The 24,507-nt window shown below is 36.6% G+C and overlaps 1 protein-coding gene across 1 annotated transcript in view; it reads left to right on the top strand.

The window, feature by feature from the left end:
- Positions 1-24,507, top strand: part of RYR2 (ryanodine receptor 2) — a 578,200-nt gene that overhangs the window by 435,151 nt on the left and 118,542 nt on the right. Inside the window, exons 69-77 of the mRNA XM_068983081.1 lie at positions 287-527; positions 1,594-1,681; positions 3,436-3,528; positions 11,882-12,052; positions 13,140-13,199; positions 15,918-16,052; positions 19,572-19,616; positions 20,350-20,462; positions 22,717-22,813. Of these exons, the coding sequence (XP_068839182.1) occupies positions 287-527; positions 1,594-1,681; positions 3,436-3,528; positions 11,882-12,052; positions 13,140-13,199; positions 15,918-16,052; positions 19,572-19,616; positions 20,350-20,462; positions 22,717-22,813 (1,043 nt within the window). The remainder of the gene's footprint in view (positions 1-286; positions 528-1,593; positions 1,682-3,435; positions 3,529-11,881; positions 12,053-13,139; positions 13,200-15,917; positions 16,053-19,571; positions 19,617-20,349; positions 20,463-22,716; positions 22,814-24,507) is intronic.

Below are 24,507 nucleotides of genomic sequence, written 5' to 3'. Positions count from 1 at the left end.
TGATTTCCAAAGTGAATGAATGTCTCTTTTTAATTCTCAGTTAGCTACCAATTTCTTTTTTGAAAACAAGGAAGCACATCAAATTCAATTCAGTAATCATTTTTGAGCAGCAGCTATGTAATTAGGTTTGGGACTAGAAAAGGGGCTGAGGCATGGGCTGAATTCTGAAGGAAGCCATGTGCTGGAGAAGAGGGAGGCTTAATCATGCTACAATTAAAATGACCGTCTAATCCTCATTTAATGAATGTTTATGCAGAACAGCATATTAATGTCTTTCTTCAAACAGTGTTTTCCCAGCCTATTATAAATAAAGTGAAACCTCAGCTTTTGAAAACTCATTTCTTGCCATTAATGGAGAAGCTCAAGAAAAAGGCAGCGATGGTGGTATCAGAAGAGGACCATCTGAAATCTGAGGCCAGGGGAGATATGTCTGAAGCCGAACTTCTCATCCTAGATGAGTTCACCACCCTGGCCAGAGATCTCTATGCCTTCTATCCACTCCTGATTAGATTTGTGGACTATAACAGGTAGACCAGCAGTCCCCAACCTTTTTGGCACCAGGGACTGGTTTCATAGGAAATAATTTTTCCATGGACCGGGGTTGGGTTGAGGGTGATGGTTTTGGGATGATTCAAGCACATTACATTTATTGTGTAGTTTATTTCTATTATTATTGCTTTGTGATATATAATGAAATAATTATGAAACTCACCATGATGCACAATCACTGGGAGCCTTGAGTTTGTTTTTCTGCAAATAAGGGGTACTTCCCATGGTGAAGAATCTGCCTGCTAATGCAGAAGACATGGATTTGATCCACGAGTTGGGAAGATCCCCTAGAAAAGGAAATGGCGATTCACTCTAGTATTCTTGCCTGGGAAATCCCATGGACAGAGGATCCTGGTGGGCTACAGTCCATGGGGTCGCAAAAGAGTCAGACACAACTGAGTGACTAAACAACAACAACATAAAAGGAGAACACAACACAGATCTCTCGTGTGTGCAGTTTACAGTCGAGTTCTAATGCCACTCATGCTGTGACAGGAGGCAGAGCTCAGGCAATAAAGAGAGTGATGAGGAACAGCTGTAAATACAGATGAATCTTTGCTCGCTTGCCTGCAGCTCACCTCCTCCTTTGCAGCCTGGTTCCTAACAGGCCATGGACTGGTAACAGTCCATGGATTGGGGACCCCTGAGGTAGAATGTTCAAAAGTGATTTAATGTCTGTAATTCAGTCATAACTTTACTGGGTTCATATGTCCCAGTGGAATTGCTTCATTCACTACTTAGCAATGAGATTTTGCATGAGGATTACATTACCAGATATTTGTAGATAAGTGAATTTCACCAAGCAAAAATTACAGTTGGAGATTCCATTCTGGAGCAGTCCATGTCTCACACCTGAAAGCTAGCAGTTTGTCAGTTACAATGTTTAAATTATTTTAAAGGTTACAACTGTACACTGAACAATTTATGAGCTCTGTGAGCAAGCACAATTGCCCTCAGTTTACTTGGTTTCAAACTTTGAGAGGTGATTTTTTTTTTTAATTAACTTTAAGAGTAACTGAGGCACCACTTTATTATATGATCCAGGGCAAAGTGGCTGAAAGAGCCTAACCAAGAAGCAGAAGATCTTTTCCGCATGGTTGCTGAGGTGTTTATCTACTGGTCAAAATCCCATGTAAGTAGAAAAAATACTGACAATGCTTACTGTTTGGTATATGTTAAGGACTTACAAAATTTAATCAATTTTCCAATCCCCTTAGTTAATACCTATTACAGTTTCTTAAGCTTATCTCATAAGTATCATTAAACTGGTGAGGAGAGAGACAAGGTTTCCCTGGGGAGTTTGAGGCAGTATAAGCCTTCTGTTGACTTTTTTAACTTATCCTCAGTCACAGAGATTTTTAATTGCCCTGAGTTATCATACTGATTTATCATAATCAGTAGGTTTTTAGATGAATGCCCAATGATACTTTTAAGAATAAGAAAAAATCTGAATATGTGCTTTTGAATTTCATGAATATATTTAAAACACGAATCTGTTCAGTTCAGTTGCTCAGTCGTGTCTGACTGTGACCCCATGGACTGCAGCACACCAGGCTTCCCTGTCCATCACCAACTCCCAGAGCTTACTCAAACTCATGTCCATAGAGTCAGTGATGCCATCCAACCATCTCATCCTCTGTTGTCCCCTTCTCCTCCTGCCCTCAATCTTTCCCAGCATCACGGTCTTTTCCAGTGAGTCAGTTCTTTGCATCAGGTGGCCAAAGTATTGGAGTTTCAGCTTCGGCATTAGTCCTTCCAATGAATATTCAGGACTGATTTCCTTTAGGATGGACTGGTTGGATCTCCTTGTAGTCCAAGGGACTCTCAAGAGTCTTCTCCAACACCACAGTTCAAAAGCATCAATTCTTCGGCACTCGGCTTTTTTTTATAGTCCAACTCTCACATCCATACATGACTACTGGAAAAACCATAGCTTGGACTAGATGGACCTTTGTTTGCAAAGTAATATCTCTGCTTTTTAATATGCTGTCTAAATTGGTCAAAGTTTTTTTTTTTTCCCCCAAGGTACAAGCATCTTTTAATTTCATGGCTGCAGTCAACCTGCAGTGATTTTGGAGCCCCCCAAGATAAAGTCTCATTATTTGTTTCCCCATATATATTCTAACCCAGATTTTTAAAAGTGAAACTATATAGGTATCCATAAGATTAATAGTAAAATTAAAATATTAATATGAGCTGTATGAAAATTGAGGCTTAGTCTTTTCTCTGTCCTCAATAGAAATCTTTAATTACTTATCAATTATTAATATATGTAGATGCTTACTATGAGTTGTTTTGTTCAGGTTATGCTTCTTTAAAAAAGAAGGACATACAGTTACATTGTTAGTCTCTCTTTTAAAACTCTGTGGTTTCTGCTTTTATTCTATATTTACTTTAACTACTACCAGTGCTTAATCACTTCACTTTGCTAGTGTTTTTATGTCCCTAAATTGAAATTGAATAAAATAATGTTAGGGTACATGAAAAAGCAGTTAAAATATCTGACAGAAAGTTGTGTTGTAGTTGTACATGCCCTTAGTAAATCTGTGTTTATTCCAAAAGCAGCACATATGCTTTTCATCAGGTAGTTGGAGTTCAAATATTCATTTTATCCCCTGGTAGCTGTGTGACTTGATTACTTAAATTTCTTAAATCTTAGTTTTCCCATCATTAAAGCATTCATATTTCTATCTTAGTTCCCAAAATTGTTGTTCCCAGCCAGGCATCCTCACTGGATATTCAACAACTATTTGTTTCCTTTCTTTATGTCTTATATATTAAATTACTACTTATCTTGGTAGAAACTTTGGGGTCCTGTGTAATCTCTAATTATTTGGACTTTTTATCTCTGTGGTTTTAATTGAAACTTCCTTTGGAACTTCTCAGAATTTCAAAAGGGAGGAACAGAACTTCGTGGTGCAGAATGAAATCAACAATATGTCTTTCCTTATTATGGACACCAAATCAAAGATGTCAAAGGTATGACTATAATCCGTTTTATGTTCTAGAAAATGTTTGAATATAATGTTCATTAATTGAATAAGTTGATATTTTTTAGATCTTTTGAAGGTTTATACCTGGAATTTGATAGATTTGATAATATTGTTTGCTGACTAAACACACACTCACACAGATTTAAGGATACCTAGGACTTGTAAGAAGACAATGGCAACCCACTCCAGTACTCTTGCCTGGGAAATCCCATGGATGGAGGAGCCTGGTAGGCTACAGTCCATGGGGTCGCGAAGAGTCGGACATGACTGAGCAACTTCACTTTCACTTTTCACTTTCTTGCACTGGAGAAGGAAATGGCAACCCACTCCAGTGTTCTTACCTGGAGAATCCCAGGGATGGGAGAGGCTGGTGGGCTGCCATCTATGGGGTCACACAGAGTCGGACACAACTGACGTGACTTAGCAGCAGCAGCAGGACTTGTAATCAGGTGTGGTAAGATATATAGACATGGAAATGACTATCACGAAGGAAGATTTTATTCACTGTTCCCTGGAAGCAGAAGGGTAAGTCATGAGGCAGAGGGAGGAAGGGGAGAATGTGAACAGGAACCTTTATTATGGTTTCTGTGGGAAGGAGCAGGCAACGTAGGGTAAGAAGGTTTAGAATTGGATGATTTGAATAATTTTAGCGGGCTCTGGGGTGTAGGGACTGTTCCTAGTTGTCTGGTGCCTGGTCCTTGGTGATGAGTGCAGGTGGCCTGAGGTTCAGGTAAAGGAGGTGACTGGAGGACAAGGACTTTGGATTGACTGGTTTGTCTGTGAAAGATGTGCTTACAGGCAAGTAATTTTGTATCTCTAGGAATTGACTAGCTCTGGGAGGAGCAATCAAAGATAAGCAAGGCCCAAGATGTCAAAGCATCAGAATAATAAAGCATGCTTAATAGGCATACACATTCATAAAATTGCCAGTCAGTATGATGTACATATAATTAGTCAATGATATATATTCATCAAGAGTAAATATATGTACATATATACACCTCAAAATAATTAGCTGCATTGTTTAAGAAAGAACCACATGGAGAAATTCCAAATTCTCACACATGAAATGGAAATTTTTGCTTTCTCTATCACTCAAGTTGAGGACTGGCATGTGCACATAGTTGCTCAGTTGTGTCCAGCTTTGCAGAGGACCTTTCAAAACACTGAAAAATATGTGCTTTTATAATTTGTATTACCACTAAATAAGAAGATGAGTATATTCCATGGGATAGCACACAAGGTATGCTAGTGAATGGTCAAATATGCGAAATAGTATGGCACTTTAGCCAAGGATATCAATCTCTACCAACTCAACAAATTACTGAAGAGAGATGCCTTGGTAGAAGGGAGATGGTACCCCACTAAACCCCAAGAGTGCATCTAATTTGTTTTGCTGATAATCACTGGGAAAATAAAACAGCATCACCCAATACTCTAGTCCTGTTTAGAGTTGTAAATGCCATGTATTTGACACTACTAGACATGAACTTAAAACTAATGCTAGCTGAAGCTTTGTATCCCTAGTTGTCTGACTGCTATGGCCTATTATTTTGTGTGTCTATGTTATTGAAACTCTCAGAAACGATGATAAATTTTATTTTCTCTGGGAAGACAATAAGCCTGAAAAGTGAGGAGTTGCTCCTTTGGAAGATGGTGTACTAAGAGTATACATTTCACAGGGGTATTTTGAACTGAAAACTGTTAGTGAATCACTTTGCTTTGTCATTATGTTGTCAGTTTAGACCAGTGTTAACAGAGGCATAGAGAGAGGCCATCAGAGGTCAGGGATTCTTCAGTATTTGCAAATCAATCAATGTGATACACCACATTAACAAATTGAAACATAAAAACATGATTATCTCAATAGAGGCAGAGAAATCCTTTGACAAAACTCAACATCCATTTATGATAAAAACCCTCCAGAAAGCAGGCATAGAAGAAACATACCTCAGCATAATAAAAGCCATATATGATAAACTCACAGCAAACATTATCCTCAAAAGTGAAAAATTGAAAGCATTTCCCCTAAAGTCAGGAACAAGACAATGATGCCCACTCTCACCACTACTATTCAAAATAGTTTTGGAAGTTTTAGCCACAGCAATCAAAGAAGAAAAAGAGATAAAAGGAATCCAGATTGGAAAAGAAGAAGTAAAACTCTCCCTGTTTGCAGATTACATGATCCTCTACATAGAAAACCCTAAACGCCCCACCAGAAAATTACTAGAGCTAATCAATAAGTATAGTCAAGTTGCAGGATATAAAATTAACACACAGAAATCCCTTGCATTCCTATACACTAATGAGAAAAAAGAAAGAGAAATTAAGGAAACAATTCCATTCACCATTGCAATGAAAAGAATAAAATACTTAGGAATAAAGTGAAGTTGCTCAGTTGTGTCTGACTCTTTGCAGCCCCATGGACTGTAGCCTACCAGGTTACACCATCCATGGGATTTTCCAGGCAAGAATACTGGAGTGGGTTGCCATTTCCTTCTCCAGGAGATCTTCCCTCCCCAGGGATTGAAGCCGGATCTCCTGCAACTATAAAACACTGATGAAAGAAATCAAAGATGACACAGATAGATGGAGAAATGTACTATGTTCATGGATCGGAAGAATCAATATAATGAAAATGAGTATACTACCCAAAGCAATCTATAGATTCAATGCAATCCCTATCCAGCTACTGACGGTATTTTTCAGAGAACTAGAACAAAGAATTTCACAATTTGTATGGAAATACAAAAAATCTCAAATAGCCAAAGCAATCTTGAGAAAGAAGAATGGAACTGGAGGAATCAACCTGCTTGGCTTCAGGCTATAATACAAAGCAACAGTCATGAAGACAGTATGGTACTGCCACAAAGAAAGAAACATAGATCAATGGAATAAAATAGAAAGCCCAGAGATAAATCCATGCACCTATGGACACCCTTATCTTTGACAAAGGAGGCAAGAATATACAATGAAGAAAAGTCAATCTCTTTAAAAAGTGATGCTGGGAAAACTGGTCAACCACTTGTAAAAGAAAGAAGCTAGAACACTTTCTAACACCACACACAAAAATAAACTCAAATTGGATTAAAAATCTAAATGTAAGACCAGAAACTATAAAACTCCTAGAGGAAAACGTAGGCAAAACACTCTGACGTAAATCATAGCAGGATCCTCTATGACCCACCTCCCAGAGTAATGGAAATAAAAGCAAAAATAAACAAATGGGACCTAATTAAACTTAAAAGCTTTTGCACAACAAAGGAAACTACAAGCAAGGTGAAAAGACAGCCTTCAGAATGGGAGAAATAATAGCAAATGAAGCAACTGACAAAGAATTAATCTAAAAATATACAAGCAATTCCTGCAGCTCAATTCCAGAAAAATAAGTGACCCAGTCAAAAAATGGGCCAAAGAACTAAACAGACATTTCTCCAAAGAAGACATACAGATGGCTAACAAACATATGAAAAGATGCTCAACATCACTCATTATCAGAGAAATGCAAATCAAAACCACAATGAAGTACCATCTCACGCTAGTCAGAATGGCTGCTATCAAAAAGTCTACAAACAATACATGCTAGAGAGGGTATGGAAAAAAAGGAACCCTCTAACACTGTTGATGGGGATGCAAAACTAGTACAGCCACTATGGAGAACAGAGTGGAGATTCCTTAAAAAACTGGAAATATAACTGCCTTATGACCCAGCAATCCCACTGCTGGGCATACACATCGAGGAAACCAGAATTGAAAGAGACACGTGTACCCCAATGTTTACTGCAGCACTGTTTACAATAGCCAGGACATGGAAGCAACCTAGATGTCTATCGGTAGACAAATGGATAAGAAAGCTGTGGTACATATACACAATGGAGTATTACTCAGCCATTAAAAATGCATTTGAATCAGTTCTAATGAGGTGGATGAAACTGGAGCCTATTATACAGAGTGAAGTAAGTCAGAAAGAAAAACACCAATACAGTATATTAATGCATATATATGGAATTTAGAAAGATGGTAACGATAACCTTATATGCAAGACAGCAAAAGAGATACAGAGATAAAGAACAGACTTTTGGACTCTGTGGGAGAAGGTGAAGGTGGGATGATTTGAGAGAATAGCATTGAAACATGTATATTATCATATGTGAAATAGATTGCCAGGAACTCCTCCTGAACAGAGATTGAGACCAATACAGACACCAACCAAGAGACAAATTGTCACATATCAAGTCTTCAGCTAGTCCCTCAAGCAGGGATAATCACTATGTATAGGGAGTATCATTTCTAAAATTAGAAGAAGACTGTAAGTTGGCCAGTAGACCAATGTGGAGTAAGGTAATCTGGGATAGGGAAGCTCAGTTTGACCTAAAGCAAAATATCTGTAGCCTAGAGGGAGGCCAGTGTATAGATAATTGGCCATAATACTTGGGTAGTTCTAGTTTTCTTATTTTTTGAGGAACCTCCATGCACTTCCACAGTGGTTGAACCAATTTGCATTCCCATTAATAGTGCACAAGGGTTCCCTTTCTTCCACTTTGTCACCAAAACTTGTATCTTTTGTCTTTTTGATGTATAGTGTCACTTTTATACTTTGTATATCTAAAACTGTTTAAATCATCTATGATTTTATTTGTGTCTACTTTGGGAGCGTTGTAGGCCATTTCATTGGGGGAATATTAGAAAATTCTTCCCTTTTTCTTGGTCCTCTATTAAATTTTAGATCACTTTAGGTGAATTTGTTGGATCTATATTTGTGGTGTGTCTGAGAGAAAGATAGAAATACACACACACACAGATTTATTTAAGATAGAGTTTGTTTATCCTAGTTTCCTCCTTAACTATGCTGTCGACAGAATAATCAATAAACAGTCTACTAATAGGAATAAACAAGAGTTTTATCAGAGCCAAACAGAACTGTAACCTGGGAGACACAGATTGAAGAAGCACTCGTCAGAGGTGTATTCTGCCATACTGCAGAATGCAGGAGACTAATAAAGGCAATCACCAGAAAATTACTTAAGTTGCTTGTCAAGAATTATTATTGGAACTGGCAAGAAGTAAGTGTGCTTGTTAAGTAAGGATTGATTGGAATCTGAAATAGTTGCATAGTTACTAGAGGAGATCTTGAGACTATAAGGTTATAGCTGGAAGCTGCTAGCAGATCTTGTTTTGAGGGTGGCTGGTGGTGTCCTTGAGTCTGGTAGAGGTCAGAAAATTCAGGTTCTCAGTAATGCAGGATCGTACCTCCAACCACATTCACAGTGGCCACTGAGCTCCATTTTGGATGCTTGAATGATTGTTACTCTATTTTAATTTTTTAAATGTATTATTTTCTTTAGTGGTTAAAGCAGATGTGCAATGAGTGTTTGGTGGGTCACAAAACAAGCTGTTCTGGTTAGCGTAAAATTTCAGTTAAATAATGTATGACCCAAGAATGACTTCCCCAGATCTCAATATCTGAAATTTTCTTCCATCAGTACCTACATATTGACCATGTTATTGTGTATTCATGTCTGATTCAAATGTTAGGTAATGGATTGAAAATAAAATATGCACATTCAGTAACTATAGCAGTTCTGTTCAAATTATTGAACAGCTCCTATGAGTCAGGCACAGTGCTTAGTTCTATATACAGAAAGGAACAAAATAGGTTTGACCAGTTCCCTAATGGAGCTCCAAAGTCTGGAGAGGAAACAGGCATTGAACAAGCAAAACCAACACATACAGATGTCCATGAGGATATTTGGTTTTGCGTATATTTAATTTCTTCGTACCAATAGTGGACTATTATCAGCCATAGATGTCCAAAGATATATTAACTATTCTTTTCAGTTTACAGATTTTCTGTGGTATAGAAAACAAGATTACATAATATTTTGAGCATAGGTGGAATTAATTTTTCTGATATTTCTCAAAATTGAACAATGTAGAGTTGCCTTTAGGGTTGATTTAAATTATTTTTATTATAAGGTCACCTAAATATTTATAAATATCAAACCAAGTTTAAGTTCCATTTACTTATGCAACCATAAAGCTGAAAGAGCTTTAGAAGTTAAAATCAAAGAAAATTTCAACACCAATACAATGTAGGTTTTAATGTATTAATATTTAGTAATACTGTTTTTCTAAGACCGAATTACCAGTGTTGGGTTGAAATATGTTTTTGCATAATTCGTTTGCTTTTTAGGATGGTGGTTCCTCATATGGGTTGATTATTTTAATCACTGTGGCTATGTTTCCTTTTAGCAAAGAGCTCATTCAAAACCACTAATTCATTATTTTTCTAGATTAATGAATTTAAGAGTACAAATAACTATTCATGGTACTTTTTAAATGAAACTTAATGAGAATAATCTCTTACAAATTGGTACAGATGAAGGTGTGATCTGTGCAATAAGTGGGCTTCCCAAGTGGCGTTAGTGATAAAGAATCTGCCTGCCAATGCAAAAGACGTAAGAGACACAGGTTTGATCCCTGGACCAGAAAGATCCCTGGAGCAGGAAATGGCAACCCATTCTAGTATTCTTGCCTGGAGAATCCCCATGGACAGAGGAGCCTGGCAGGTTATAGTCTGCAGGGTCACAAAGAGTTGGACATGACTGAAGCTATAAGTACATCTCTTTGGAAAGGGAATGTGATTCTTATTACTATGGTTCAGATTTTATAGATTTGGTATATATATATATCAATATATGCTATATATGTAATGATATAATACATTATATAATATATATGATATTATTAACATATCAACTACTGTCACTACATGATTTCAGTTGTTTCAAAACTTTCGCTATGCAAAAAACTTCTTTCAGTATCATGTTGTGATATATTTTGCCTTCTTTTGGGGAAGACAAATCATTTGTATATTAAATTCTTGCGGGGGACCGCCCGTGAAGGGTTAAGTCTTGGGAGCTGCTCGGCAGGTATGCAGAGCCTTAGGCATTGTTCCTAAGCTCCCTGTCCCGCCACCCTTGAAGAGTTTTTACAGCCCTTAAGGTCAGGGTGTCCTGCAACATGTCATAGAAGATAGATTACTTAGTATACTCTGTACACAATGGTAAGGGTCTAGTGATTGTATCCTGAGGTTAAAAAATAATCTTGTACATGTCTTAGGTCACATACATTATCCTATAAATACTATAGCCTAATAAAGAAAGGCATCAGCCATTTGTGGTCTGATCCTCTCAACCCCATCTTTTGTCTCTCTCTTATTTTTCTTAGCGGGGACACTCCGTTCTCTCCCTGTGTAGGTGCAACTCTTGCTTGTGCTGGCCGCGGCAAATTCTCTTCTGTTTTTTCTCAGCTCAAAACTAATATACCATATCATTATCATAAAAGTATCTTTAATGTTTGATTTGTTGCTTCAAAGAAATTTAACATATACAAACAAAGGTATATGGGACAGTTTTAATTTTAGTCTTCGAATGTGCCTTCTAAATAGAAAAAAGGGTCCTCACTACCCAGTGAAAATTAGACTCTATAATTTGAGGTAACCCTAGCACAGGCATGGTTTTCAACAGAATTACAAGGGAACTTAAGTATCATGGCTGGGCTCAGTTGTAAGCAAGTCATCCAGAGATAATCCTAAATATTTAAGTAACACTGATTAGTATATTATTAATATATCTCTTTCTGTTAGATGGGGATTAAGGCCTTGGGGAGACAAGTGTTCAGCCTATGTAAAAGGCAAATAAATCTTTGAGAGTTGTATATATGCTGTGTGTGTGTGTGTGTGTGTGTGAGAGAGAGACAAAGCAAGCATTTGTCAAAGCAAAAACCATTTATTCTTACATTTTTTTCCTCTTAAGCATTGATAATTGTATAACACACAGTATCTGAAATTACCATGAAGTTTTCATACATCCATATGCCTCTCTAAAATCACAATGTGCAATTTCCTTCTGAAATTATATAGACGAATTCCCTGTTGGTCCAGTGGTTAGGACTCCACGCTTCCACTGGCAGGGGCTTAGGTTCAGTCTCTGGCCAGGGAACTAATATTCTTCAAGCCATATGGTGTGGCCAGACTAAAAACAAAAACAAACCAACAAAATAATAACCCTTTTTTTTTTTCTTAAAAAATATAGAAATGCCTACGAGGGAATTATAGTGACTTGGGAATCTGAGAAGTAGGACTTAAAATCAGCAAGAGATGCTGAAAAAAAAGAGAAGAGGTATTCTTAGTAGGATTTTCAAAAACAGGGACCAGCAGAAAATGAGGAAGATGAACAGTCAGTTCATCTGTTAGATCAAACAGTCAGTTAGAAAAGGCTCATGAATCCTGAGACAAGAAATTGTTGCAGATTCCAGTGTTTATCTTTGTTCCATAGGCAGCTGTTTCTGATCAGGAAAGGAAGAAAATGAAGCGCAAAGGGGACCGATATTCCATGCAGACATCTCTTATTGTGGCTGCTCTGAAGCGGTTACTGCCCATTGGGTTGAACATCTGTGCCCCTGGGGACCAGGAGCTCATTGCTCTGGCCAAAAATCGCTTTAGTCTGGTAAGGCTCCTGTTCCTCCCATTGGAAAAGATCATTTGACCTCCAGCGCCTCAGGTGTTTGGAATCCTTTGTCTCACTGTTCTGTGTCAGTGTTTCTTTTTCATGGAAGGCTTTATTAACCAGTTTTTGTATACAGGCCCTAAGACTTAGACACAGAGATGGCCTAATATTTTTTTTGGAGGCTGTTTTTATTTCTAAATTATGTTAATCACCTCAAGGGTATATTCACACACCAAATGGAAAGATGGCAACAAGTCACTAGTAGTGGGGAAAGAATGGATTTCATATGAACTCCTATATCAAATTTGTGATGAGAGGTATCTGCAGATTTATGATGGGTATTTTTTCATAAATGCATAATGTGTTAGGTTAGCTGCATAATGTGTTATGCTGATTGTGGGTGGATAGGATGTTGACTTTTAAATCAGTTTTTCTCCTTTGTGAGCATCAATATTGAAGTTCTCAAGATTTCTTGATGGCCTTCAACTTTCCTCTGTGGCTATACAGAGAGAATGCAGTTTTTTGAAAATAGGCATGCTATGTTATATACATGTAAAATAAAAGGTATATTCTCCCTCCCACACTGAGGAACCTCTCTATATATCCACAGTTTGAGGCCCTACTGTGAGCAAGTTGAGGGGAGGTTGGGGCCAAGGGGGCTACAGGGATGCAGGCCCACTGGGTGTTGTTTAATATTTGCTTCTCAGGGTATGCTCCTCATGATTACTGGACATTTGTAGATGTTATTGGCTAAAATGACTTCATGGAGATTTTAGAGAATGCTGGAGACCTCCTTCTGTTTGAACCTAAAGGACTTTGCCTCTGTTCTGCTTCTAGTGACCTGGAAATTCAGTTGCATTAAATCTAGTGAACTTTCAGTGAAGTCCAATTAGGTGATGGACTTGTTTCAGGTCCCAGCAATATCAAAGCACTACCTGAGCGATAATCCCCCAGATTTATGGCATGTATTGAATCCTATAAAGATGTTTGTTCAGACAATTTCAAAAGAAGTTGGAATTATTTCTATTCACTTGTGACCGTGGATGCACTGTAAGACTTCTTTTAGCTAACATTTATTTCTTGACAGAAAGACACTGAGGATGAAGTTCGAGATATAATCCGCAGTAATATTCACTTACAAGGCAAGGTAAGCCCAATATTCAAAAGGATACTTAGCACCTATAAACTATATAGTTAATCTCTCTTTAGAAGAAATATTATATATAATGTTACTTTAACAAGGTAGTGAAAATATATCATTTTAATAATTCATTATTCTGCTTGCAAATCCTTATGAATTAATGACTCTCAAGATAACAAATGATATATTTCTAAAGTAGATCACCAAAGACTGTCAAACTTTGTAAAAAAAAAAAAAAGATGGCACCAGTTGAAATAAAGGTTGGGAATTTCCTTCATACAGCTGAATTTGAGGACTTTTGTGACATGGAGACAGTTGTCTATGAAAATTTGATATTTTACACCTAGTTCTCAGAAATGAAATAAGTTTAAGGGTCATTAGCACATAGGAGATAGTAAGAATTACTGTAGTAGGAAAGCCAGTGTACATTTAGAAGAGAAGCATGAATGAATACCATTATAACATCTATTTTTTAACTGTGGGTTAAATGTTTGCTGTAAGTAGTTTTTGTAGTCAAAGTATTTACCATTATTTGGAAATGCTTTCATAGTAGTGGATAAAGTATTCATTTGTTTTACTGCTGCTGCTGCTAAGTTGCTTCAGTCGTGTCCAACTCTGTGTGACCCCATAGATGGCGGCCCAGCAGGCTCCCCGATCCCTGGGATTCTCTAGGCAAGAATGCTGGAGCGGGTTGCCATTTCCTTCTCCAATGCATGAAAGTGAAAAGTCAAAGTGAAGTCGCTCATTGTTTACTGGACCAGTTATTTAATATGAAAAGTCTTGCAGTTAATTATTTTGATTCAACTATTTGCTTCTATTCAGATGTCCCTCCTGAGGATTTTTTAAATTATGAAAATGTCCAGATGTCAAAAAGGATTGATTATAGTATAATGTGTCCCTTTCTGAGTATTAAAATGTTTATTTCCAAAGATCCAAACCATATTCATTTTTTTTAACACTTCAGAATATAATGTGATAAAGGTGTGACATGCTTTTGCAATATTTGCAATGCACAGAAATTATTTAGGACAGATTTCATGTGCGCATGTTTATGAAGTCCATCTTCATTTAATTTTAACTTTAACAGAGTAGGAGGTTAATTCCCGTACAAGCATGATGTCTTTGCAGATAAAATAAAAAAGATTTTGAACATTATTCAAAATATTCATAAAGCCTCCAGCTTAACCTCAAGTTTATACATGGGTGTTTGAGGAGATCATACGTCTCTGCAAGGATCTCAAGATTTCTAGGAAATTTGGGCCCATGCTTTGAGAACCATGGTCCCAAATAGAGACAGGAAATATTCAGTACCTCCTATATAGGTATTTATACCACTCTCAGGAAACAGCAAATAAAAAGTTATGTCTTGAATAAGCAGGAGGAAATCCTTCCATTCTATTCTAGCTGTTACTTATAGGAATACTTTGGACAATGTATGCTGTATATTGTGGTATCAGGAAGAAAGAGAAGAGCTGAGAAGGATGAACATGTATGATCAGCATTTCATCTTGCAATGAATGAAGCCTGAAAGTAAAGACATAATGAATACTTATTCGTTGTGACATTTCATTATATACTTTTTATACTAAGGGTTGGGCCCCCATATATATGGACTTACAAGCAATGAGTTCTTTTGTTCTCAGCTCCTTCTTGAACACATTTTCTTAAAATTGTAGGACTGGTAATCCTGGGACAACAGAGGGTAATTTTATATTAAAAGAATAAAATCTGTAAGTCCAATAGTCCGCAAATGAAAGGAGTACATGAGGAAAAAGCATTTTGTTTTATCAAAGGACAAGTAGGTGTTGACAAGTCATTCAGTGTACGAAATTCTGTCTCCAACTAGATAAAAGTTTATTTTTTTGAAACATTCAGGCTCTGCTTTCTCTGGCTAGGAGTTGTAAAGCTTTGGATGTTGTTGATCCAATTCTGCTTCATTATTCTCCATCTCCCATGTTGAAAGGAAATATTTGATGGGAGGAGAAACATAAAAGTATTGCTTTGCCTGTTTTTAATGACATAGTATTCTAAATTATTTCTTTGAAGTGATCTATCCCCGGAAAGATGCTTGTATTTGTCCATTTCTATGGTTTAAAATAATCTTTCTTAAAAAGCCTTCAGAATTTGGTTATATCTTTAACTCAAGAAATTTGGCAGTATTAAAAAGTAGAGTCCGTAGATTACTTTATCAGAATATGATTCGATATGCCTTCATTGATTTATATTCATTGGTATCTTAATTTCAGTGAGTCTAGGCTCTGTTGTTGAGTCCTTTTATTTATAGGACACATATTTATAGGATCACATTTAATGTGATCCTATATCATTGCCTCTAAAGTAGATCTTTCACAGATTTGAGTGAAAGGAAAAGAAAAAAATAGCTTTTGCCTGTTTTCTTTCCCTGATGATCTTCAGTTCATCCTTAAATCCTAGTTGAAACTTCACTTGTTTAGAGAGATCTTCCCAACCACAACAGATTAGGTTAAGTCCCCCGGGTACCTTATATTTCTTCCTAGCAGCCCTGTACCATTGTAAACATTTATTTGATGTCTGTCTGTCTCACCAGATGACAGGTTTCATGAGTACAAGATACTTCTGTCTTGATCTCTGCATCATGTTTTCACCCTATGCCTGTGCTTTATACGTAGCTATAGATTGACTCTTCAGAAGTGGGTGTTCCTCTCTTTCCTCTGGATTTTTTGAACGGTTTTCTTTTTTCTACAGTTGGAAGATCCTGCTCTTAGATGGCAAATGGCTCTTTACAAAGACTTACCCAATAGGACAGAAGACACTTCAGATCCTGAGAAGACAGTGGAAAGGGTCTTGGATATAGCAAATGTACTTTTTCATCTTGAACAGGTTAGCTTTTGTGTTGATTCAGTCACAGTTGCATTAACCTTCTAAGAATGTTTTTTTAAAGGACGTGTGCTAACTTGTGAACCAAAAAGCATACGTGTTCAGCATGTTCGTAAAAAATAATCTGTGACTCAGGAGTGCTTAGTATATAATCAACACTATTTCCAAGCTTATAATTTTTGTAACCATCGATAGATAATGTATTGAGGGAGATCAAGGCCTCTGTTTTATTGTCTTTTCCAAAATATTTCTAAAATTAAACAGATAATTAGGATTATATACTTAATTTTAAACTATTCTAACAAAAATTTGAGGAGTTACTCCTGACTTCAAATGTTTTTTACCTGTATTACTGCTCAAAGCAACATATTTGAGATACTGTCGTTCCCTGGTCTCATATTTGAATTTAAGGTCACTTGTTTAACCCTTCATTTTAATATTTTTGAGCTGATTTTTCTCAGGATCAGCAATACATTACATTTAGAGAAGAGCAAAAAGGGAAATCCCATGGACGGAGGAGCCTGGTAGGCTGCAGACCATGGGGTTGCTAAGAGTCGGACACGACTGAGCGACTTCACTTTCACTTTTCACTTTCATACACTGGAGAAGGAAATGGCAACCCACTCCAGTGTTCTTGCCTGGAGAATCCCAGGGACGGGGGAGCCTGGTGAGCTGCCGAATCTGGGGTCGCACAGAGTTGGACACGACTGAAGCGATGCAGCAGCAGCAGCAGCAATGCATTGATATTAAAACCATGTGAGAATAATGTTTTCTGTCATTTTTCAGTTGTTTTCTATTGTAAACTACAAAGCTTACTGTGTGTCTTATTTTCTTATTACCTTTGCTCAAGAATTCCCAAACCAATAATATCTGAAATGTTATCAGTTGGTGGATTGTGTTTCTGTATAAGGAATCTTCTAGCTTACGTACAACATCTGTAACACAGAGACTTTCTCTGTTTCTCATGAGACCCATTCAACCAACCAACACCAGACTGAAGGTGTTTAGTGCAAACTCAAAAGTGTACTGTCACTGGGTCTCCATGACAGTACCTGCCTGACATGGAGGGGCAGTTATTTTACATTAAACATAAAATAATAAAATGCCCTGTATCATCTCAGGATATTGTTATCTGAATGTTTTGTAGAACACACGGCTGCTGCTGCTAAGTCGCTTCAGTCGTGTCCAACTCTGTGTGACCCCATAGACGGCAGCCCACCAGGCTCCCCCAGTTCCTGCAATAATAAATATATTTCTTTGATTCCTATTTTATCTCATGATCTCCTATCTCTGCCCTAGCAAGTTAAATAACTAAAGATATCACCTAATGCAGTATCTGTTAATTTCCTTCTTGTTTACTGAAATCAAATAACTTCTCAAAAGCCATGCAATTTATCACCATACCTGATGAAATTAAGCTAGGATACTCTTATGCCATATGACTGTTAATATGTATTCACACTGTGTAACACTGTAATATTAATAACATAATATGATAATAGAATATTATTTAGGCAACTTTATTTCTTTATTAATATTAAATATTCAGTTCAGTTCAAGACTTATTTAATATTATTTAGACAATGTTTCCCTAAATATTGTCATGAAATATTAAATATAAATAATCATATATCAGCAGATGACAAGATCTGAAATAATGAAATGTTAAGTGATATATAGGGTCATAGAGGATTCCCTGGTGGTCCAGTGGTTGAGACACTGTACTTTATTTGAAGGGGCACAGGTTCTGTTCCTGGTTGGGGAACCAGGATCCCACATGCCAAGCAGCTTGACCAAAAATTTTTAAAAATCGAAAAGCTAAAAGAAAGTCATAGAATTGTATATCTGAAATGATATGCATATTAAAGAAGACTGTGCTACATATGCCTGTGCATGCTAAGTCTCTTCAGTTGTGTCTGACTCTTTGTGACCCTTTGGACTGTAGCCTGCCAGGCTTCTCTGTCCTTGGGATTCTCCAGGCAAGAATACTGGAGTGGGTAGCCATTCCCTTCTCCAGGGGATCTTCCTGACCCAGGGATCGAACCTGCATCTCTTGTCTCTCCTGCATTGGCAGGCAGGTTCTTTACCACTAGCATCACCAATTAAATGGCATTACTCTCTCATGAGTTTTTAATTCTTCCTGGTTTTCCTGCACATATCTAAGTTTGCTTGAATGACTTTTAGATACATTAAATGAAATTTATTGAACTCTAACTATGTTTTATTATAGTCTTATGTTATATATTCATAAACACATGTGAAATAATGAATGATATCATTTGCACAGTAATGAGATTCACTTTACTGAGCAACTATCGACCCCATGAATATTGTGTGCACTACAGTGTGACAGCATTGTACTCTGCAGGTCCTGGGGGTTGACTTCTGTCGCTCAACTCAAGTGGCTGGTGCTCTAGGAGCGGATACAGACACATAGATAACTAAGTAATGATTTAGATGTGCTAGGATACAGAATTACTGAAGAGAGAGACTAAAAGGAACCCTGACTTTCTCTAACTGTGATGAGGGTGATCCCTGTGTAAATCTTTAAGATGTGTGAATATCTAGGAAAAGGTAAGCAGGTCAGATTTTAATGGCCAAGTATTCTTCAAAGTGTTAAGAATATGAATAAAAGAACTCATGAATTATCAAAAAACAGAACAGAGTGGGAAATATCTGTGTGCAGAATCCATTCCTTTCATCTCTCTATTCTTATGTTAATTTGTGAATCATAGAATAGTTTGCTAAGAATATTTTCACTTGCTAAACAATATTTTCACTTGCAAAAGCAGTGGGTGCACAGGAAAGACTTAATTTATCTCAAATGCCAGTGACCTGTGCAAGTGACTTTTTGTGCTGTACGTCTGGTCATCTTTCTCAGAAGAGTGAGCTGTCTCTTTGGGATTTTCTAATACTCAAACACGAGACAAGCTAACGCATCAGCACAGCCAGACATTCAAACAGTTGCAAGACACAACTTGATGTTCACTTTTGGATCACAGATCTTACCAACATCTATTTGCTTCATTTATAGGAAAATTCACTATTTAAGGTCTTTCCTTTGGGTATTAAAATGCTCTGCCAAATGGCAGCCTTCATGACAGTGGAGACCTTTTCTAGCACGTTCATCAGTGCTTAGGTACTTAATTATATTTGTTGAGTGTTTCCCACGTTGATCATAATGCCTTATTCTCGGTGAATAGCATTATCCTTGATTCTGTTTTCACCTACACTGTCTTAACAATGTTTTGTTTTGCTTAACTTAACCAAGAAGAAAACTGAACTAACTGGATAGTTATCAGAAAGTGTTTCTTGATCTTATAGAGGAAAGAGGATCACAGAAATAAGTGCTTTAAATTACACAAATTGCTTTTTTAAAATTTCCAAACCACTGTTATCCAAACATTCTAAATGTTTTCTTCAGGCATTAGTATTACATTCATATTTTGACGCTTTACTGCAAAGGATAATGCCTTTAGTTTTACTTTTTTTTAGCTAACATAACATTTTTATTTCTTCCAGAAATCTACAAGTATGCGCCGGAGATATTACAATCTGGGAAGTACAGTGTTCAATTGCCTAGAAATTACTAATGAATGTAGAATTCCATGTTGGGATTTTTTTCTCTCTAATACTTATGATTAATCTCTTCCTTGAAATTCCAAATGCCATTAGCTAAACACATAGCTTGCTTGCATCATTTACTGCAACTTATAAATTCTTATTTGTCCCTATCTAACAAAATAATTATATAGTTTAACATTTTTGTAAAATTAAATTCTTTTACTCACTTCTACTAATGTGTTCACGAAGACTTGTCATCTTCTCTCCATCTTATTAAATATATTAAGAAACAGTAGACTTCGTTAGAATTTTCTTTAACTGCATCTGTTTATATTTACTGTTGTAGCTCTTAGGATAAAATTAGTGAAAATGCATAAGCCAGGATAGGTTAATTTTTCTTTACTTATGTTTTGGCACCAAAACTGAATTTTTAAAAGGATGCAAAATTATTTCTTATAGGATCGCTTCATATTTCTTTGGTTTTTAAAAATGATATAGCTTCGAAAGTACACATTGTTGGGAAAATATGATGTTTTTTCTAAGGAAAATACATAACATCTGAAACTATTTCAAATGTAGCATTGGGTAACTTGAAGATATTTTCATAATAATTGTAAGATACTTTTGGAAAATTGAAAGTCTAAAAGTTTTTAGCTAAAAGGTACAGCTGTTTAGTACTATGTTCCTGAAGATGTTTGGGGGGTTAAATACGTATGTCTCTGTCTTTCTACCTCAGGTTGAGCATCCTCAGAGATCGAAAAAGGCCGTGTGGCACAAACTGCTCTCTAAGCAGAGGAAACGTGCCGTGGTTGCCTGCTTCCGGATGGCTCCTTTATATAATCTGCCGAGGTCAGAATTTCTTTAATGTTGGTAATAGATTAAAATTACTCTTCCTCTAAGATGTGATAGGAGGCTAACATATACCTTGACATGGTTATAGTAGTCCAAGGAAGGATAAAGGAGATTCATTGCCTCTTCTGTGTAATGCTTAACTTCATTTTTCCTTGTTGGTTATTCTCATTGGCCTGTAATGTCATTATTAAATAGAGTTTACTTTTTTATTGAAGTATAGTTGTGCTTTAGATGTACAGTAAAATGATTTATACATTTATCTTTTCTTTTTCAGATTTTTTTCCTATATAGGTTATGAAAGTATTGAGTAGATAGATGCTGTGCTATACAGTAGGTCCTTGCTGGTTATCTGTTTTCTATATAATAGCATATATATGTTGATTTCAGACTCCTAACTTATCCCTCCCCAGCCTTTTCCCTTTGGTAACTATAAGTTTGTTATCTGTTACTTTACATAATTAGGAGGATCTGCTCACATATTTGAGGCAGGACAGAGAAATCAGCTTCCCTAATAGCTCAGCTGGTAAGGAAGCTGCCTGCAATGCAGGAGACCCTGGTTCAATTCCTGGGTTGGGAAGTTCCTCTGGAGAAGGGATAGGCTATCCACTCCAGTATTCTTAGGCTTCCCTGGTGGCTCAGCTGGTAAAGAATCCACCTGCAATGCAGGAGACCTAGGTTCCATCCCGGGTTGAGAAGATCCCCTGAATAAGAGAAAGGCTACCCACTCCAGTATTCTGGCCTGGAGAATTCCATGGACTGTCTAGTCCATGGCGTTGCAAAGAATTGGACACAACTAAGCAACTTTCACTTTCAGAGTAATCAGGAACCAGTCTTTGGGGTCAGACTGCCTTGATTTGAATCCTGACCTCACAGCTTCTGAGTGCATGATTTTGGTCAAGGTTCTTTCCTGACTTTGTTGTAGTTTTCTCAACTGTACCATAAGGTTTGGCTCATAGAGTTGTTTAGATTATTTAATGGGTCGAGGTAGACAGAATGCTTAGAACTGAACATAACATAATGTTAATCATTGTTTGTTACTTTTGTGATTATTTCATCTTTGGGGAAAAGAATTGATAGGGAACTAACTTACGGGAATAATGCAGATGCATTACCCTTCATGGTTCCTCTTCAACTCACTTTATTGACTCAACATCCAGTTCCATCAACTAGCAAATTACAAGTTAGTTTCTATAATACAGCAGAGTCTGCTATTCCACTTTCTCTGATATAACCCTATTCAAAATTGTATTCCTTATTCCAGTGGTTCTCAGACCTGGTACTTTAAGGAAATACACTCAGATTCATTTGAGGAATATCCAAGCCTCAACCTGTTGAATCAGAATATCTGAGGGCTTAGCATATGTACTGTGTAAAAGCTCCCCAGGGGATTCTGATGTACCAGTAGAGTTGAGCTTCTCTCTTGTACAAGAATTGATGGTGAGTTCTGGCCATTCCAGGTGCCTGGTCAGTTCTTCTCCCTGGATTTCAAGGCCCTTCATAAACGGAAGTTTATGTCTCATGATTCCTTAGTCTACCTTTGATACTGTTAATGTTGTAGCATTCCACTCTACAGTGGCACCATCTCATTTTAACACGTCTGGTATGCTCTTATGTTCCCTTATTGATGTGACTTTCTTAGAGTGGAACCTTAGCCATATATCACATCAATTTCAAGATGAGTTTACTTATTCTTTTAGTCTTTACTGGTCTTCTTTATTTCATAGGCAACTATTTTCATCAGTATTCTAGGATTTAATCTTTGGGTATATACGCCCATAAAGTTCCCTTAATACGTTTAGTTTTGTAATCCTCAGAGGCTGTATCTGATGTTAACAGGGAGACTGAATAATTCCTCTCTTGATGCTCACAACTGTTTATCCAGAGCCATTTTATGTCATAAGAGCTACCATGTAATGAGCATCTATCCAACATGTTTTATCTTCTTTATCTCAGTTTGAGTCTCACAAAACTGAAGCATAGATGGGGTTATCCTAGTTTTATAAATGAGAGAAGGTGACAAAGTTGGATATCTTGACCAATGTTACAAAACTTAGAAATAACTGAATCCAGGTCAGTGTGTGATCTGAGAAAGCTCTCTCTATCTACTGCAATGTCTTGCCTCTCCAGTTGAGATTGGAAAGTTTATTTCTATTTATTCTTTTAGTGCACAGATAATCCAGTGATTAAGTGCTACTGAGTGCCTTTTCAATTTATTTTTTAAAAAGCTCTTGAAATTATGCTTACCTTTTAGGCATCGGGCTGTCAATCTCTTTCTTCAGGGATATGAAAAGTCTTGGATTGAAACCGAAGAACATTACTTTGAAGATAAATTGATAGAAGACTTAGCGGTATGTTTTTACTGGGTTAAAAGATGAAAGAAGGTCTGGGCTTGGTGGAATAACATTGGTGTGAGCCATTTATCTTACAGCATTAAAGAGGAAACATTATTGCAGCCTGTGGGGCTTAGGAAACTTTATTCTGAATTGTTACTGCGTGCAATGTTTAGGGAAAATTCACTCTTCTTATTTCAAAGAGATCTCATCAACTGCTAGTAATTCAGAATTTAAGTAAAATTTGACTCTATTGTTCTTTTAAATTATTCCTCAAAGGAACTTCAAACACCACAGAACCAGGATAGAACTATCAAAGCTGAACCATAAAGAATGATTCACCAAAAATAAGTTGAGGCTTAACAAAAGCCAATGAAAAGTGGCTGGTTGCTAAACATATGCAGGGATTGGATGCAGGAAGAGCAGAAAGTCACAGCAGATATAGAATAAACGCAGAAGTAGAATTTTTCATCCAACCATGCTGATAAGGAGGCTTGTGCTACTGAGAAAGCTTCACTCAGGGGAGCCATTGTCTCAATTTTTTTTATAAGCTGTGGATCTATATAAAAATTTGATCAAGAACCACCTTCTCAGGAAAATTTACAAGCATGTAGTTCCACTGCATTTTGTAGACTGAGAGGCTCCATAATTCCAAAGTTAAAACTTTGGTCTAAAGTTTTTTTTGAAAAAACACACAAATAATCAGGGAATGTAATGGACAAACTAATCTAATTCATAAAACCTTAACCCTGATTATTCCCATATATTTTATTTAGTTATTTTTATTGGAGTATAGTTGATTTACACTGTTGTGTTAGTTTTTGCTGTACAATGATCATATATATTTTAAGTGAGTTTCATTTTTCTTTGGAATCAAACCGTTAGAATATTAGAATATTTTAACCTTGTAGATTTACCATACTAGCTGCAACATTAAGCCTTAAATCCAAGAAAGAACATCACTTACATAGAAAGAATATTAGTTTGAATGTGTAAGTCTAATAGAGATACAAAATTCATTAGTCATTCATTCAGGATTAATTCATTCTCGAGTCAGTAAAAAATGCTTAATAATTTTCTTTATGGTAAATGTTCAATAAATGAAATTACTTTTTTTAAGTTTTAAAAGTGAAAATGAGAATAACATGTAAGTGGTTCAAATATTAACTCATTCAGCGTTCTTTACCTATCTCTCTCTACGTAGGCAACAGAAATATTTCATTTGATAAAACAGTTTGCCTTGCTAGGTGCACTAAATTTTTATACATGGAGTGACAGCATTTTACTGCAATTTTTTTGTATTTGAGATTTCCCTAGAGCTGCTGAAATCCATGTAGCAGTTCACTTTTCAGTTAGTTATGATGCTGCTTATGAGAATAGTATTCAGAATTTTTAAATGGTATAAATCATCCTTGCCCATAGTGTTTTTTGTCCCATTATTCAACAACTTTTTAAATTAAAATTTTATTTTATTTTTTTGTTTTATTTGGCTGTGCTGTGTGGCGTGTGAGATCTTAGTTCCCTAACCGGGGATCAAACTCATGTCCCCTGTATTGGGAGTGCAGAGCCTTAACCACTGGACTACCATAGAAGTCCCAACTTTCTTCTTTAAAACTGTATACTTTTGCACTGATAATATAATACACATGTCCAGGTACAATGCATATAACATAGACACAGACATGCACCACAATGGGAAGAAAAAGGCTTTC

Source organism: Capricornis sumatraensis, chromosome 10 (assembly GCF_032405125.1).
Source record: "Capricornis sumatraensis isolate serow.1 chromosome 10, serow.2, whole genome shotgun sequence".
Lineage (NCBI taxonomy): Eukaryota > Metazoa > Chordata > Mammalia > Artiodactyla > Bovidae > Capricornis > Capricornis sumatraensis.
Note: the sequence above shows the minus strand (reverse complement) of the source record. Positions and strands in the feature narration are given on the sequence as shown.